The sequence below is a fragment of the Daphnia pulicaria genome, chromosome 1 (assembly GCF_021234035.1).
Source record: "Daphnia pulicaria isolate SC F1-1A chromosome 1, SC_F0-13Bv2, whole genome shotgun sequence".
NCBI classification, from domain to species: domain Eukaryota; kingdom Metazoa; phylum Arthropoda; class Branchiopoda; order Diplostraca; family Daphniidae; genus Daphnia; species Daphnia pulicaria.
Window position 1 is genome coordinate 33,012,708 of NC_060913.1, and position 17,680 is coordinate 33,030,387.

At 39.7% G+C, this 17,680-nt stretch overlaps 1 protein-coding gene, 1 long non-coding RNA gene and 1 pseudogene across 2 annotated transcripts; all 3 read left to right on the forward strand.

Moving 5' to 3' along the window:
* The first annotated feature begins 5,245 nt into the window (after window positions 1-5,245).
* On the forward strand, window positions 5,246-6,799 carry LOC124320962. Its single transcript, XR_006914088.1, has 5 exons — window positions 5,246-5,485; window positions 5,762-6,174; window positions 6,239-6,419; window positions 6,490-6,715; window positions 6,780-6,799. It is a non-coding gene; the product is annotated as an uncharacterized LOC124320962 (long non-coding RNA).
* Window positions 6,800-9,355: 2,556 nt separating this feature from the next.
* Window positions 9,356-11,731, forward strand: LOC124320668. The gene is made up of 5 exons (XM_046783528.1): window positions 9,356-9,614; window positions 9,683-9,807; window positions 9,871-10,040; window positions 10,102-10,259; window positions 10,319-11,731. Exons 2-5 carry the CDS (start codon window positions 9,699-9,701, stop codon window positions 11,385-11,387), a joined length of 1,506 nt encoding a protein of 501 aa, XP_046639484.1. The 5' UTR covers window positions 9,356-9,614; window positions 9,683-9,698; the 3' UTR covers window positions 11,388-11,731.
* A 380-nt stretch (window positions 11,732-12,111) lies between these two features.
* Window positions 12,112-16,390, forward strand: LOC124322108 (annotated as a pseudogene).
* The last annotated feature ends 1,290 nt before the right edge of the window (window positions 16,391-17,680 follow it).

Below are 17,680 nucleotides of genomic sequence, written 5' to 3' on the forward strand. Positions count from 1 at the left end.
GTAGGCACTTTGAGCCTTTCATTCACCAGGCTAAAGCGTCGAATTTGGCCTTGTCGCTCTCGCGTTTCTTGGTTTCTTCCAAGGTTTCTTCATCATCATTGGGGAGTTCCAGACCCTCCTTGGTGACGGAGAGGGTAACAGCTGTCTTGAAAGTGAAATACATAATGTCAATAAGTCTCGCGTCATTCATTCGGCGAACATCATAGAGGCCTAGGGCTTGCCGCTCTTCACTTTTTCCTATTTTAATAAATTTTAAACTATTTCGCTGCCATGTAGCCTCAACCCCCCCCCCCCCCCCCCATGTTTTAAAGTATTATCCTTATTACACCAGGCTCTGATCTCCCGTTCGCTTTGACGTCATCTCCCATGCCCCAACCGCGAGCTCTTCTCTCCATTCGAACACACGTTTCCCTATTTGACACAATGGTGGGACTAAATAATAACCTTTTTGGACTCTTCTTCTTCTTTGATTTCGAGCCTAGACGACCTTTTTCGTCAACCGCACCACACTTTCGAATTTTTTTCTTTCTTCGGTCTTTGGTGAAATCCAGGTTTTTTGTATTGAATTTATCTTGGTCATATTCCTGACCAACATCAACCACTGCGGATCTATAGATCCAGTCGGAATTGGAAGTGGAAATGACATTTGGAAGTGGTTTGGATTTTTTTAGGAAGATACCGGAAGATACGATGAAGATGTTCGTTCGAGGACTTGTCATGAAAACGACTCAATGATTTCTAAGTGATATGTTACTTAGCCATTTCCTCTTTAAATCACTTCTTTTTGTGGACATGACAAACAAAAGAAAGAGGGTCGTGTTGAGAGAGAAGAATCGGCGAGTGATACAGAAACCTAGCAGCAAATAAAGAACAGATTAAATCGTGGTCTATCACATGAGTATTTAGCTTATATGGTATATATTCAACGCATAGTTTTGAACTCGTTGCGAACGATCACATCGACTCCAGTGGATTACAGTTCCAGGTCTCGTCAGGCTTGTCTGGCAAACCCGTCTCGAAGGAAGATGGTTTGTCGACCGATAACACGACATGTCATGATGCTGTCGTAGTGTCCGATTTTGCCTTTGTACGCGGTTGGACGTGGTCAGCAAATCCTTGTCCCGAACTCCCGTCTGTCCATCTTCCATCCAGGCAAAATGAAATTGCTGATTGACTGCTACCGTCACAAATCGACACGATCGACACATAATTAATACCTATAAGCACTTTCTCCCATACATCATCAAATAAATAACCATATACAGCGAGAATTGCAGCAAGCGTCATATTTATTTCGAGATTATTTAATTTTAGAAGATGAGTCCGTAAGGACTGAATTCAAGAAGGGAAAACGACATTCAAAACCAAATGAAACATTAAATTTATCCGGGAAAATGGACTATGCTAGTACGTTTATAAATTCAACATAGCTAGCCCTATTAATTCCCAATTAGGTTATCTTGATTAAATACTCAGGAATTTTTTGAGACGGAGACGACTGTTTCAATAAAGTTGTTGCAAATAATTTCTTTATTAAATATCAGTAGGCTCTTGGTAGGTGGCGTCATCAGTTTCATCAGTTGATCACTTATATTTATTTCATGGCCTACTGAAATAACGGCCCATCAGCTCGCTATCTCCCTGTTGCCGAATGGTTCCCAGCCCCTACCCCTTCCCATCCCCTACTTTTCATAGCCAGAGGGTCGTAAACTACTTCAGAAAGTTCCACATTCCATGTCATCTTTCCGCGGATTAAAATTTTTTTGACGAGCGGTAATAGGTTTTCGTCGAGGTTTTCGTCTTATAACTTACCGTAAATCTTGTAATTGGCGTGCTTCGTTCTTCGAGATAATTTGTTTTCTTCATCTGCTTTAGCGTCGGATCAAATTCTCAGTAGACGTCTTATAACTGAAATTCTATCAATTTTAGAACCAGCTCTTGACGATTATTAACTTATTGGCGATTCAATCAAATAATGAAATTTTTAAAAGGTATCTTCTATTAAAAAAGCGTGACGGTTTATAGAAACAAAATGTTTTCACTAAGTGACGTGTAAAAGAAATAAATGAAATTATAGTAGGCCTACTGAGTCGCATGGACTCGGGTGTAGTTATTCTCAGCAGCCTTTTGAAGTTGATTAAAAGATTTAATCGGCGGATCGTAGTAAAAAGTGTATTTCGAACAATAATCATTGATTACGATGATTGCTGTTGATCAAATATTCAGAGAATAAAGGCTACGGTTATAACTTTATAATGGGTGTAGTTGCCGGTGGTGTGCACACAGTCTGCCTTACTAGTAAAGGTAAGTTTACAATTTACTCGTTTTTTTTTCTCGGATTCAGTCTAATTTTCTAATTTTATTTTTAGGCGAACTTTATACACTTTTGGATGTACGGTAATGATGAAGGAGCCTTAGGTCGTCGTGACACTAGCGAAGAAGCAGCGAATTTGAACCTTGCTTGCTTTAGCTCAACATCTTATTGGTCCTACAACCTACAATCAACTTGGTACTTGGCAAAAAAAGCCCTTAAACAATCAAACAAATGAATAGGCGAAACAATATTTTTGTTTTTAAATGAAATTTATTGAAATCAACTGACAGAACAGTGACGACAAGTATCAAAAGTAAAACAAAAGAACCAAACACATGAAATTTCATCTTCCATCGGAAATATCTTATTAATGTCGCTGAATGAAGGTTTGTAGAGTGGGTGGAACCTTCTCTGCATCGTCGAATGGAACTCCACTTTGGCGTAAGACTCGTGCAGCCAAGCAGCTCAGAGGCAGTGGCAGAGCGTCTCTGATGAGCAAATGGAGGTTAAGCTCGTTATCCTCATCACGGTCGATTATTTGGTCTGGCCATTCCTGGAAGAGCATCAAGGGGGTCGTACTTGTGTTGTCCGTCTGGTCTATGTGAGCCCCGTATTCCAGCAGCAGCCGACCTTGAGCAGCGCTGCCACGATTCAAGGCCACCAAGTGGAGAGGAGTTGCTCCGTGCGAGTCGGCCGCGTTAGGATCGGCTCCGAGTCGAAGGATCCACTCGGTCACAGACAGCTGGAAATCCTCGTCTGGATCATCGTCGCTTTCGTCGTCTTCGTCACGAAAATCTCGAATCAGTTCAAAGTCCTCGTCGTCACTTTCGTCCGCAGACATCACTTCGTCGTTTCCGTGCCCACACGACGAACATCCGCTCACGTTATAGTCGTCACTGTAATCACTGAAGCTATCTTCATCCTTCAACGCACAAATGATGTCAAAGTCAAATTGGCTCCCGCCGGCAGGGTCATCATTCATGTCGTCATTGCTGTCCAGCAGATCGTTCACCGTGTCGCTGTTGTTTTCAAATTCGCCATGATTCAAGTCGCTTGTTTCATCCAGGTCGCTGCTGCCCATGTCTTCGCTAGTCACAGAGTCGCTGTCTCTGTCCATCAAATCGTGAATTTCAGCGAACGTGTGACTCGTACTCTCCAGATGGCAAATCGTGTGGAGAAGATTCTGATTGGCGTTTCCCCATCGGTGATCTTTGGCTATGAAAAGGGACAGGCTGCGCTGGAACTGTTGACGATCCACGACACTCCATTGCGGCACCAGCTGGTGGGCCCAATAAATCAATCCCACGATGAAACTTGCCAGACCGAGTCGAGTGCTCGGGTCAATCTTTTGTTGTCGGGGATTTTCTTGCAGATGCGCCATGTACTGAGTGGCAAAATCGAAGGTGGCCATCACACTAGCAAACGGAAACTCGTCTTGTTCCGGATTCTCTTGCAGATTGGTGATGCTTGACTTCATGATGTCCAGGGCCCAGTTGATGATTCGACTCGTCTTTAATCCCTTCCACTCAAGTGATTGTGATTGCTGCAGAACGAGCGTCAGTATGTGGATGGCGCGGCCGCTCTGCCCTTGGCGGAAGGAACACATCGAAGCCCATTGGGACAAGAAGGTGAGATTGAAGATATGGACACCAGGACGGACCATGTCCAGGACTCGCTGGCTGACCAAAATTGCTTGGGTGAAGAGCTCGAGTCTAGACAGCTGCTCCAGTTGTTCTAATGTGGTAAACTCGGAAGTCAAGCCGAAAGCCGAGCCATAAGCGTCCGATGGAAGAATCTTTTTAGGTATTAGGTCCGGTTCACCATCGACCGTCGACTGGCGAAGATGCGTGGCTGCCCTCCAGTACATGAGGCCGTTTTGCGGGGCTGGATGCGTTTCGTAAAAGTAAAAATTGACTGCACCCATCAGTTCCAGAATGTTGATCTTTTCCTGTCGGCCGTTGGGACTTGAGACGATGGATTCGATCATTTGGGCGGTTTGTTGATCCGATTCAAATTCCATGGAAAGGAGATAGGCGGCAATGTCCAACTCTCCGCAAACGATGGCCGCGTACAGTGCTGGGACGTCCAGGTATTCAACCCCATTCGACACCATTCGTCCAATTTGCTCGATAGGAACGCCCAGTTTGCCGACCAAGAATTTAACCATGTCCAAGTTTCCTCGGCGGATGGCCACCAGAAGAGGGGTCTGCCCATGTTCGTTGTACGATTTTGACAATTCGGTAGTCACTTTCGGTCCGTGGATGTTGAGAGTTTTAATCAAATCCTCCCTGGAGCCTCTGGTTACAGATTCGAAAAATGCCTCGCAGTCCGCGTAAGTTATCAGCTGAGGATTCGTCGCGGGGTGCGGGTACGAGGATGGTGGTGAATAATTTTTCGGGACTTGTTTCATCACTCTTCTCCATTTCTTGACCAATCCCGATCCCATATCCCAGTCGTAGTACCAGAATCTTTTCCAAACCTTTCTCCATACCATTTCAACATTCGCTCGAGATTCCATTTTGCTTGCTGGTTTTAATCACAGTAACTTTATCTAGAAGGCGTAGAAGCTTACAGATGGTGTACAATGGGATCATATGCGGTGGCGATCCCTTATGTATGAAAAAGAAGGGCAAATCTTTGTTCGCAAGTCGACTTCCTCCTACAATTACGGCTATATCTCGAAATTGTGTCAACCAATTAACTTGAATTTTGTTGCAGTGATTCCGTTTTAATTATTCAAATATTAATCAGTTGTTTTATTTAAGGTAGAGTAATACATTTTTATTTGATTATCGTTTCGATTCAAGATTCGTTCAGTTAATTCGCGCCGATCGTTATAGTGCGTAATATGCCCGCTTGGGGTGAATTGTGCAACAATTACGACATTATGTCAGTGCATTTCCAATTTACTCAAAAAGAAAGCGATTACAATTTTGTGTTGATTTTAAGAAAGTAGAAACAAATTTGTGTGTTTAATCACACATTCACACATCATGCCTGCTTTCTACAGTCTGGTATTTGGTAATAGGACAACACCGCTCATTAACGACATTCGCATTTCGCAGTTCGGATTTCGGAAGGTCGTCTGCACTCTTCAGGACTGCAAAAGCTGTTTTTGTAAGGTTAAGGTGTCACACAGTCACACTCACAGCAACACAAACAGCATTGACGGTAAGGCTGGCATGAGCATTATATTGCTGCCAAGTTGCAATCTGCGTTGTATGATTCTAGTGAGCATTTGGTATAACGCGGCCACGGGTGTCTCGTTATACCTTCTAAGTTCTAACGTGATTGTAAAACAATCAAATGAAGTAAATGTTTGCAACGGCCCATGTTCAGGTCACATTGGTGTAAGAAGTGAGGCATGAATTATTTCGCCTGCATTATTGGATCTCCCCTAAATTGTGCTACAAGAAGATTTATTTTTGTTTTGTGTGTTTTTATTAGGTAAAAATCATCCTACCACTAGGCTCCAATGAAACAAATCTAAGCTTTCAAGTGCAGTGTGACTGTCAAAGTTACCTCGGCCCATGGAGACGCCAGCAATGTAGAACAAATACTTAAAGCTATACCAACACTCATCTATATGTGGACTGCCATCAGGACGTTTGCCTGAAACAAGAAGAATTCCAATCTCCAGTCTACATGGTGATTGGCGTGGATTACAGTTCCACTATCGGCAACAACAACAAAATCTGTTGAAGAAAAGACACTGAGAAGAACGTCAATGCTGGTGTGGAATCGTCGATACAGGCAACCCAGTTTTGCTTACGTGTTTAAGATTCAACGGGAAAAAAACCGGATATTCGTTCAACATCTTCTACAGACATCCCTTACAATGTGAATAACAATATTATTGAGTAAGAATTCAGAACTCGTGATTGTGTGATTTGGTGAAAATAACCTTTTTTTTTTATATTTTAGCGAAATTCCTTATTTCTCATTTCAGACTCTGTAATCTTTGATTACAGCCGACCGCCTTCCAGGGTTCCGCAGGGTTCCAGGGTTTTCTTATCAATAATGCAGGAGTATTGTATTAATGTATTCCATCCTCCTAAAGAAACTGCAGATAAATTTGATGTCACCTTTCAGACCAATTATTTGGGTAGGTTTGGTGTATAATGTTAATGTATGTTGGTGAATGAAGTTATTTACTCATTGTTATCTTTCTACAGGGCATTTTCTTTTGATTGAATTACTGCTTCCAGTATTATCGGATCAAAGCCGCGTAATATTTTTGTCATCGGCTGCACATTTCTTAACTATAGATCGATGGTTAGACTTGAAGAGTGCATGTATTTTCGACAAAGGAGCACCGGAACATCAGCAAGATTTCAGAGTTACGCTAAAGCAAAGCTATGCTTATATTGTTGTATAGTATGACTTTTGCACGTTCCAAGGGTAAACTATTACATTACTATAATATTGCATTTTGAATCATTAATATTTTGGTTTTTTTAAACAGATAGAGGCATTCGTGTTTATTGCGAGCCCGAAGGGCGAAGCTAATAATCGCATACGCAGAAAAAAAAAGCCATGTCACTTTGTCTGTATGTATGTATGTATGTAACGCTCCATAGCTCGGGCGTTTTACGACACATTTCAGTTTTTGGTTTTAAAAATTACACAAAAAATATGGGGTGCGACCAGAACAAAAATAATTTCATTTACTTAATTACTTCTCCCGTAATTTATGAAAAACTGTTAAAATAATTGCTTAACGACTAGTAGCATCTGGCGGTTGCGACTACAACTTTTTCACTTTAGGTAAAAATAAATCACCACCAGATGTCCATAGCATCGCCGTGATGACACAATCTGTAATGTCCCAACCATGACGCAACAAGCAGATTTGCATTTATGTTTTGCAGTAATTAAACTAAAAGATGGTTATTTTTAAAATTCAATCATTGAACTTTATGTGTAAAAATAGGAAAATATGACTTGAGCAAACTAAACGTAAATAACTTGCAAGGATATTGAACAGTGTCGGAAAAATCCCGTTTTAAGACAAAAAGTCTGTGAAGAAAAGTGTGTATAACAGATTCACAACAGATTTCGGACTTTTTGGTCTTAAAAATGACACAAAAAATATGCGGTGCTGCCAGAACAAAAATAATTTTATTTACTTTGATAATGGATCGAATTAAAAGACGAAAAATAGATTTTTGGTTATAGCGCTGGATTGATAATGAAGAGGGTCATGGTTCAAGTCTCATTATAGATTTACTTTTTTTTAAAATGAAAATATTGTTTTGACCCATGCCCTTTGTTAACCATGACTCAAACAAATCAAAATTTCACGATAGAATTTTTTTCCAGAAAATTTCAGAGAAAAAACATAAAATATACAGAAAAATTCTGAAAAATTAGGAAGGCATTTAGCAAAAAGTCCGACTTAACAATAGGCCCTGAATTTTTCATTTAAGACAGTTTTCAACTGGCTTACGACTATCCCTTCGCGGCGAGCTGATAAGCTTGCTTTTCTATCTTAGTGTAGATCCTGGATCAGTGGAGTCACCGATATCGTCATTTTCCTTTCTTGTTAACCCGATTTTGAAAGCAATCCAGAAACCGATTCGCTTTATTGTAGTTCACAGTCCATTCCAAGGAGCACAGACTGTTCTTCACTGCGCCTTATCTCCCAAACTAGTACGTTTCAAACCGGCTTAATTTTTTATAGGGACCTGGAAACCAAGACCCCTTCCAATCTATCACAAGACATTCAACTATCGTCCCAACTGTACGATTGCAGTCGAGTTTGGGCAGGTTTGTCTGATTTTGAAAAGAGTAAGTCTGTCTAGTTTCAACTACTCTACATGGCCGCAAAATGACGTTGAATGGATCGAAAGAGTCAAATTGATGGGAAAATCTCAACCTGGCACAGAAGAAGGAAACCCAATATCGATAAAAAACGAATTCGGATTCTTGACTTGTGTTTACAGCTGATTGACAAGGGCGATGTGAGCCTATTCCGCGCCTTAATTTCACAGGCATCAACTATTCGGTGTTGAGAATTCTTGGGGTATGGCAACACAAATCTTTAATTTGTTTGTTTCTTCTTTTCTTCTGTGTGTTGGTTTTCTTTAGTGATTTCTTGTACAAGGTTTCTTAGATGTTTTCTTCAGAGACGTAGTCTTAACCTGACAAGGGGAGAGAAGGCCTGGCCTCCTCAGCCTGGCCTGGCAGCCAATAAAAATCCTTTTCTATTAAGTGTGTTTGGAGTATTACTTAATCTGTTAAAACAAGTGTACAGAGAAAATTGTGCATTCTTAGGAATCCTAAAGATAAGAATATCTAAATCCAATCACTTAAAATTACTGTTCGCCGTGGTATATAAAGACAAAATCGCAAATAAAATATATTTAAAAAAAAATTTTTTAAAAATAAATAAATAACGAAAGAAAAATTATTCTTTCGACAATCGACATAGCCCATTTTTAAACATTTCTATGGCCATTGTGTAATTTCTCTGTGAGATTGGGACTAATTAACATCTGTAATAGTTAGGGAAACATTTAAAAAAAGTTTATTTGAATTTGAAAGATTTTCAAAAATTTGGTTGAATCTTGGTAACCATAGCAACGCAGCAGACAATTTGTTAAAACACCATTTCATTCAAAACGGTTATGAAAGAACCCTTAGTCCTGACTGCCAGAGTGCCAGTCTTGACATTTCTCTGACACATAAATAAAGAAACATTGTTTCTGGGTTCTAACATATTAAAGTTCTAAATAAATGTCTTAAATTTCAGCCAATCCCTATCCTTGTGGTTCAGTTTTCAAAATCGTTTTTCAAATCTTTTGCAGGTCGGTGATTTTCGAAGACTCGAATCCATCTATTCTTTTTATCGTGTTTGCTACCAGTACCACCCTATCAGTGATTTTTAAATAAGTTAAAATTTCTTAATTTTTCCTTAAACTCCTTTTCCTTAAAACAAAGTAAACAACGGATAAATTGCTAAATAATAAATAATTTGGCAACGGTTAAAATTTAAAATTCAAATTCAGCCACTAGGGGGACTTCAGCTGTATTAATCCGCTTTCTCAGAACTATTCTGAATTGCTAATAAAGAAAGGCGAGAATTTGAGAATTGAGAATTAGATTCGTTAATAAGCCACACGTCCAGTCGTCGTTAAATATCTTAATCTTGAGATCTCTCTACAACTCACTGGGACACTAATTTGAAACGTTAAAGTTAGTTCGACGTCCAAGTTGACTATCTCGGACTATATCTCATTAGTCATTACAAACAGTGAAGGTGGCAATTTCGTTGCACACATGTTTACCTTGAAAACTGGTAAGTTACCTATGGTTTCTAATCATGTATTGATTAAAACTTAATAAGAGATTATCTTATTATAACAGATCATTCAAATCCAAGATGCCACAATTGATTGGAGTGAAGTCACTATACAAAACGTGCCTTGATTTTGTTGTAAACAACATGGCTCTGTTGTGTGAGAAACCAACCAGTGATTTTGATCAGTTGCGTAAGTTGTCAACTATTACTGATCTATCCATTAGTATTTTTATATTGTCTTATTTTGTAATAGCTAACAAGGTATTGGAGGAAATCATCATTGCTCTTAGAAACAGAGGATGTTTGAAAAGATTTCTTGGTTTACTGGCCGTTCCTCATTTGGAGACCTTGAATCTGGGATTTATGCAAAGTGAAGATGATCGATCCATTGACATTGAGCTTGATAATTCAATCAGATGTGTAGTAAGAAATTTTACATTTACACTTGCTTTCAAATCAAAACACGACACTTTTTCTATTTCAGAACTTAAAACATCTGGCTTTCCACTCAATTGCTTTTAGCGATGAATTCTTTACTTCTTTCATTCCTAAACTTTCAAAATTACAAGTACTGGACATTTCATATTCTAAAGCAGATGACAGCAGCTTGGAAGTAATAGGAACTTGCTGCACACATTTGAGGTAACAAGTTTGTATGATGCCAAATTTGTAAAAAACAATAATTATCGTTTCTTTCGTAGAGCACTAGATTTGTATGAATGCAAGAAAATCACAGATATTGGAGTTAAAGGATTGTGTGACGGTGCAAAGCATAATCTAGGAAGTGGAGTTGATGGATTGGGGCTGCCCAAATCTCTTGTACAGTTGCGTTCGATGGGTACATCAATTACCCACGCCGGAATCCAAATAATCTTAGAAAACTTTCATAGTCTTCAAGTCTGGGATATGGCTACTGTTCAAACCTTAGCGCGAATTCACAAAGAGTTTTTCTTGAACCAAAATTTGGAGATTCCAAAGTATTCTTTGTTATGTTTAAGAATCGCTTCCGCTTATTGTGACGTCTACATACCTAAAACTCTGGGATTTGTTGTCTCTCTGTGCCCGTCTGTGATCCAGGTGGAAATCAAAAGCTACAAAGGACTGACAGACAGTGATTTGCTTAGTTTGTTGTCTCTTAAAAATCTCCGTAATTTTAAAATGAGTTCGGATTTCCCTTCTAATGGTAACGTCACGTTTGGTGGCGGTGTGACCCCAATTTTAAAAGCCTTTGGGAATTCATCACTGAAGGCACTTTCCCTATCCAGGTTGAGTGATGTCAATATTCTGGAAATCACACAGCTTTGCCCGAACCTTCACTCCCTTGAACTTATCAATAATTTGAGCTATTTCACCGCCAAACTTGTTAAAGAATGGGTTAAGACTGAACCGACTGAACCTCAAGTATTAAAGCAACTGGAAAGGTTGGGGCTTGTTGGTAGTGGTATACCGCGCGAACATTTAATCTTGCTGTTGTCTTCGCCATTATTAGTGGAAATAACGATTAAGAGATGTTCTACGCTCAACGACGACATTCTCCAAAAGGTCGCTAGAATTCAAAAATTCAATAATCTTGAAAAGTTTGTCGTTATGTTTTGCCACAATGTGACCGAGAAAGGAATTGATATTTTCATGAATGCTCAAAACCATCTTAAAGATATCTTGATCGATCGGTGTGATGAAATATCGAAGAGTAATGTAGAGCGTTGGGAAGAGCAAGCTAAAAGGAACAATTGGCAATTACTCATCTATTATCAGTCAAGTAATGAGTAGTTTCACTGAGCATTGCATTGAAGAAGACTTATACGTGGTAAAATGCGTGGGAGAACTTTTTGTCGGTGATGAATGTCGGAATCGATCAGAATCTGAGAAAATATTTATTGCTTATTGAGAATCTTTTTTAAAAACAATGTCAATATAGCAACTACTGCTTACGTCTTATTTTGTTCCCTTAAATTTCCCTCTTGATCGGTCGTGAAGCTTCGTAAACTATGTCACATTATCTTTCATTCCTGTCATGTAGGCATGTAGCCAAATTTCAATTTTTTGTCTGTTGTAGTCCTACTACCCACTAATAAAGTTTGAAAATAGATTTCCACCAATAGTTTTTTTCCTCATCACTTGACTTATTCTATCTTATGAATATCCTGGAATACCTGATCGATGTTATCATATGTAATCGCACGATTAAAATTGCGTAGTTAACTCTTTGTTCTTGATTGAGCCATCCAGAAGTGGCCAAGTAGGTGTGACCTCATGCTGGATATCCATGAATTAAAGACGACGTCCAGAGTATGCAAATCAAATCTTATTTTTGATGTGTTAATTCCCATTTATTCTGATTTTTTGTTTGTTTTAGTTTACTCAATTTGGTGGATCGCTTATCCTGGCATTGATAACTGCTACCTGTTCTTACTACATAGGCTAGGAAGATCTGCATTTTTATTCGTTGAGTTGTGTTATTATTGCGTTTGAGTGTCAACTCATCTTCCAACCCCGCTATCCACCATCTTACTACCAAAAAGTTCAGTACTTCAGTATTTGTTTCAATATCGTTAATCAGCGTGGTCGTGCCAACACAATTCTGTCATCAACACTTTATTGGTCAACACATGGTAAAAATGCTTTCCCGCATCCATTTGTCGCAGGACAAACCCCTTCCTTGAACTGTACGAATTTGATCATTTTGATTCATTTTGATTTCTAAAAAAACCGCTAATTCTTATTTTTCTAGGCAGTCAGCCACCTAGTAGAGGATTTTCGTACTGCTTTTTGAAATCTCGTTTTATCTGTCGTCTGCTTCATTCAATCATTCGTCTCGTGGTCGCAGCAGAAACGATTTTTTTTTTAAATAATTATGGACGAAGTTATACTCATGGGAATCCGTCATCCTGCCACGATCCCATTATTTCAAGCACGGCAGACAATGAAGATCCTTTGGTTTACGAAGATGAGGAGGCGACGGAACAAGTAGCCACTGAAGGAAGTGGAGATGCTCCAGCAACGGAGGAAGTTAAAGGCATATCCATTCATAGCTCTGGGTTTCAAGATATTGAGTTCAAACCGGAAATTTTGAGAGCTATCGTTGACCGTGGCTTTGAACATCTTTCTGAAGGTACTATTTTTTATTTCATTTTTACAAGTACCCTTGCATTGTTCATTACTAGCAATTTCTTTTTTTTTTCAACAATCTTTAACGTAAAATTGTAGTAGTAATGCTAAATGCTATAACCTGGGGCATATTTCTGTACCGTGCCAACATGTGGTCTTGAGCTGAACACCAGGAACAGAGAAAGAGAGAACTTGCTTGCTTGACTTGACTTTTTACTTGATGGCAATTTGTTCTTGAGCTCCAAACTTGTGATATGTTTGTTTTTGGGTTAAGATATTCTTCTTAGAAATCTAACTCAACTCTTTAATGTCTTACAGTTCAGCTTGAGTGTCTTCCTCAGGCTGTTTTGGTAATGGATGTGTTGTGTTGTGTCGAGCCAAATCTGGAACGGGTAAGACTACTGTTTTTGTATTGGCAACTCTCCAACAATTGGAGACGGTGGAAAATCAGGTTTATGTTCTTGTTGTTTAACATTCTCGAGAGCTAGCTATCCAGATCTACAATGCATATGAATGTTTGTCCAGGCACATGACTACCATCAAGGTAAAGAACTTGTTACATGAATTCTGTAAAATATTAATTGAATTGAAATTATTTTAGGTTGGTGTATTCGTTGGTGGTGTGAATATTTGTAAAGATGAGGAAGCTTTGAAAATAAATTGCCCTTACATTGTGGTTGGAACCCCTGGTCGTTTAACGACGCTGCTCCGCACGAAGAGACTAAACCTCTGCACACTTAAGCACTTTGTTCTTGACGAATGTGACAAAATGCTTCAAGATACCTGTAAAGCGTTTAACTAATGTGTTATTTATTCAAGTTGAAATGTAGTATTAATTCATATTTTTTCATCAAGACATGCTTCGAGATGTACAGGAGATTTTCAGCAACACACCTCGTGAAAAACAAGTGATGATGTTCAGCGCCACGCTGAGCAAGGAGATCCGTCCTGTCTGCCAAAAGTTTATGCAAGATGTAATAAGCCCTTTCACACTCCGGTCAATAAAGCAACACGACCACCACATGAGCATCTAAAACATTTTGCTGGAGGGAGCCGAGGGTTGATTTTTGCTCTTATTCCTCCCCAATTCTCCAAACGACCTTCCATGTAGCGCCTCTTTTGTTTAAAAAAAATTGATCTTTGATGCAGCACCGAAGTGGACGTTGACGACGACGAGTCCAAACACACTCTTCGCGGTCTACAGCAGCACTACGTCAAACTAAAGGACGACGAGAAGAACGGAAAATTATTTGAGCTACTCGGCGTACTTGAGTTTAACCAGGTTAGCTGAACTTATTGTATTCGAGTGTTGCCGCAAATGATTAACCATTTCCCATGGATAGGTCGTTATCTTCGTGAGATCCATTGCGCGTTGTATGGCGCTCTGCGAGTCGCTAGTCGAGCAAAACTTGCCTGCCATCGCCATTCACTTTAGCATGACTGAGGCAGAACGTCTGTCACGTTACCAACAGTTCAACGACTCTAAAGAGGTATGCTAGATTAGATGAAATCACTTGTATTTTAGTTTTCATTTTCTATTTCTCTTTTTTTATCATCAGCGAATTTTGGTAGCTACACATTGGGTCGGTCGTGGCATGGCCATTGAACGTGTCAATATCGTTTTCAACTACGACATGCCTGAAAATTCAGACAGGTACCTGGATCGTGTCGCTTACGCTAGTCGTTTCGGAACTCAAGTAAGCTCATTTTCCTCTGACTGTCTTTTCACTAACAAATGAACACAAACAAATGTGGACTAGTCACTCAGCATTGCCCATTTGCGCGTTTGCTTCCCCTACCGTTACCAGTTTTCCGAAGCCTGTCAACAGGAGAAGGAGATGGTGAGCGTCTTCAAGTGGCTAAAATCGCTGCACAAAAAGCCTCGGCTTCCTGGACAAATAGAGCCACTTTATCGTGACGTTCGTCTTGTCAGTTGCACTATTTTCTATGCTGCTTTGTGACGACCCATTTGAAGTCAAGCTCCGTGATAACTACGAATTGTGCGAAGATGAATTTCATGAGAGTCTCAAACGTAAGCGTACGTTGCACGCTAAAATTGAAGAACTCCGAAGAACGCACCCACCTCTGACGCAAGTAAGTCTCCTAATCAACCCTTAAATGTTTCGTCCAATACAAATTTCGTTCACAGGGTAAAATTGATGAGCTGTATGCAAATCTGGGAGGCCGAAATGTTGAGATATTTGTTCAGCGAGCGCAACGCATGTACGAGGCGAGGCCGATGAGAACGGCTCTGTTCCGATGGGAAATGGAGCAAGTTGATTTGATGGCTTTAGCCGATCCATCTTTCCACGGTTACGTCAATGTCGTCCGCAATATCCAGGAGATGGATCCTGACTGCCCGTGGCCTGATGATCAAATAGATTTTATTACGCTGTGGTGTCGTGCAGTCCGTTTAACATGTCATCGATGGCGATTTTTACTTCGAGATTTCCCGCAACCGCTTATCGACATTCACGAATTGCTGCTCTTTGGTCGACTAGCCGGAGCTGAACAACAGTCCTCCTGGCGAGCTCGGCGGACCTGTACTGTTTCTGTAGCGGCCCCCTGGAGTGATGTCTGATGTACAAATCGAACGTGGAATGAACCAACTGAAATTTTACCATGATTTTTCTTGTGACGCTGAGAGCTGGCGTCTGGCCTACGGTGCTTGTTGGGAGCCAGTGATAGCCCAATGCAATCTAGCGTGGGATTTCGTTTCACCTCCTTCAAAGGTAAAAATAATCAGAAATGATTATAATATTAAACATTAAATTGACGTTTTCCCTACGAATAGGATCCAAGTCCAGCCTTGCCATTTTGGGATAAAATTCGTCTACTCCTCCACGGTCGAGTTACGTTGTCTGTTCAACAATTAACTCTACTACTCCACACATCACTTGATCCTTACAATACCACTGAAGAGATGGAGCTAACTTGGACCGATTTGGCAATGGATTGGACTAATGCCAATTTTATCCTAAAAGGTATTGAATAGCTTTTTATTCATCGACTTTCAAAATTAATTCATTTGAGTTGTTGCTTTTAGGCGAATTCAACGTCTATGTCCGAACGGTTTCCAAATACGATGATTGTCGTCTTTTGCATTTACCTCGACTGAAGCTGACCATCGGGTTGACCTGGCATTATTTGGCCGATCCCAACGAACATCTCGCTGTATAGCCCTGTGCTCCCGATCGAAATCCAGAATACTCGAGCAATCAGGAGCACGATTCAACGTCCAAGTTAGAGTGGGGCGGAGGAAATTTCCTACGTAGTGAATTGCCACTTCAAATTCATAACCCTCGTCTCTAAAGGTGTGACAGTGCCCCGCCAAATTTGTAATGCTTTTCGAGAACTAGGACTTTCATTCCAGCTTTGCTGAGAAGGGCTGCTGCGGTCATTCCTACATCACATAAGAAATTATTAAACATACACTAACGTGTTAATTTAATGTAACGGAGAAAAGGATCAATCGCACCTCCTATTCCCGAACCGATAACAATTGTGTCCCAGTTCCTCTCTGTTTTGTCGCTAGCTGCGTGCTGTAAAATCACCAGCAGAAACAAATCAAATTAAAATACTGACCCATTTTTACGAGTCAAGTGGATTGAAAGAAACTTCTTTTCATGACTTGATTTCGTTTGTTAAGATCAGTTTCTAATGGAGTTACTGGTCTTCTCGTATCTTTAGCAAAAGGCGATTTCCACTTTCCGGAATTCGAATTTTCAGGCGAATCGAAGAAATATTTTTTCACGAAAAAACCAATTACGACTGCGAAAATTATCCCAAGTTGATGTTGCATGTTGGAAAGAAACGCCACCGTGTAGGACATTTTGCTTTATTGTAATTGCGGTATTGGGATTGGAGATATTTACACTTTCTTGCTTCAATACCGGTTTTTGTCCAACGGATTTGTTGGCATCATTCTGGAGTAAAATCACTTTGACAGGAAATGTGGTTCAATTTCCTTTTTATGCTTGAAATGTCACTAGTATGTTGAACTGCGAACTGCGTTTGAAAGGAAAAGAGATTCTTAAACGAATTGGTACTCATTTTCATTTAAAAAAAGTCGTCAGCATCGTCAGAGACTGGAAAAAGTTGAATTATATTTATTTCTGGTTCCCAATATAGAATATACCCACCCGACTTTAGAAAATATTATAAAAAGTCATATTTTGTTGGTTTTTAGGAGATGATTACTTGGCAGTTGTTTACATACTCATTTGAAAATTTAAAGTTCATTATAGTTTGTTGATTGATTGCAGGGCTCATATATTGCTTTATAGGTGTAGGCGCCGCTACCGACTTTCAGACAACCACCGACAATAACGCATGTCGCAATAGCTTGAAGGGGTTCTATACTTTTCTAACATAATTAAGTTTTAAGTATATTACAGCTTTTTTAAATATCGATACACCAGTTTCTACAACTGTCAATCAATCCCATAAACCCATCAAAATTTGCCTTTTGATAAGATTATATATGGAGTCAGTTAAGTCATAATGAATTGCCATAGAATGACATGGCACTTGTGTTCGACTCCCATGGGAACTGGGAAGTATGATTTCTTTCTCAAGCTCTCGAGTTATGGAATGTGATGATGATGATGATGATTATAAAAGATACGAAGGGCCTTTCGGCTAGATTGTTGGCAAATACTGATTAAAAACCGGTGTTTCCATTATCGTACGGTTTCCGAATAGTTATTCTATAACACAGAGGCTACACGAAAAACAATTGAAATTCTTTGACCGGCGAACCGGCTACAAGTCAAATGAAATTTCTTCGACATCTGGCGGTCATCTCCTAACTTGTTTTCTTTTTATCAAACACTAGCTTAACGTAAGTATTTGCGCAAAATATTAGCTTAATGTTCGTTAGCTTAATGTAAATATTTGCGCAAAATATTTATAAAAAATAGTACCTGATAATTGGATAATAATAAAATAATTGA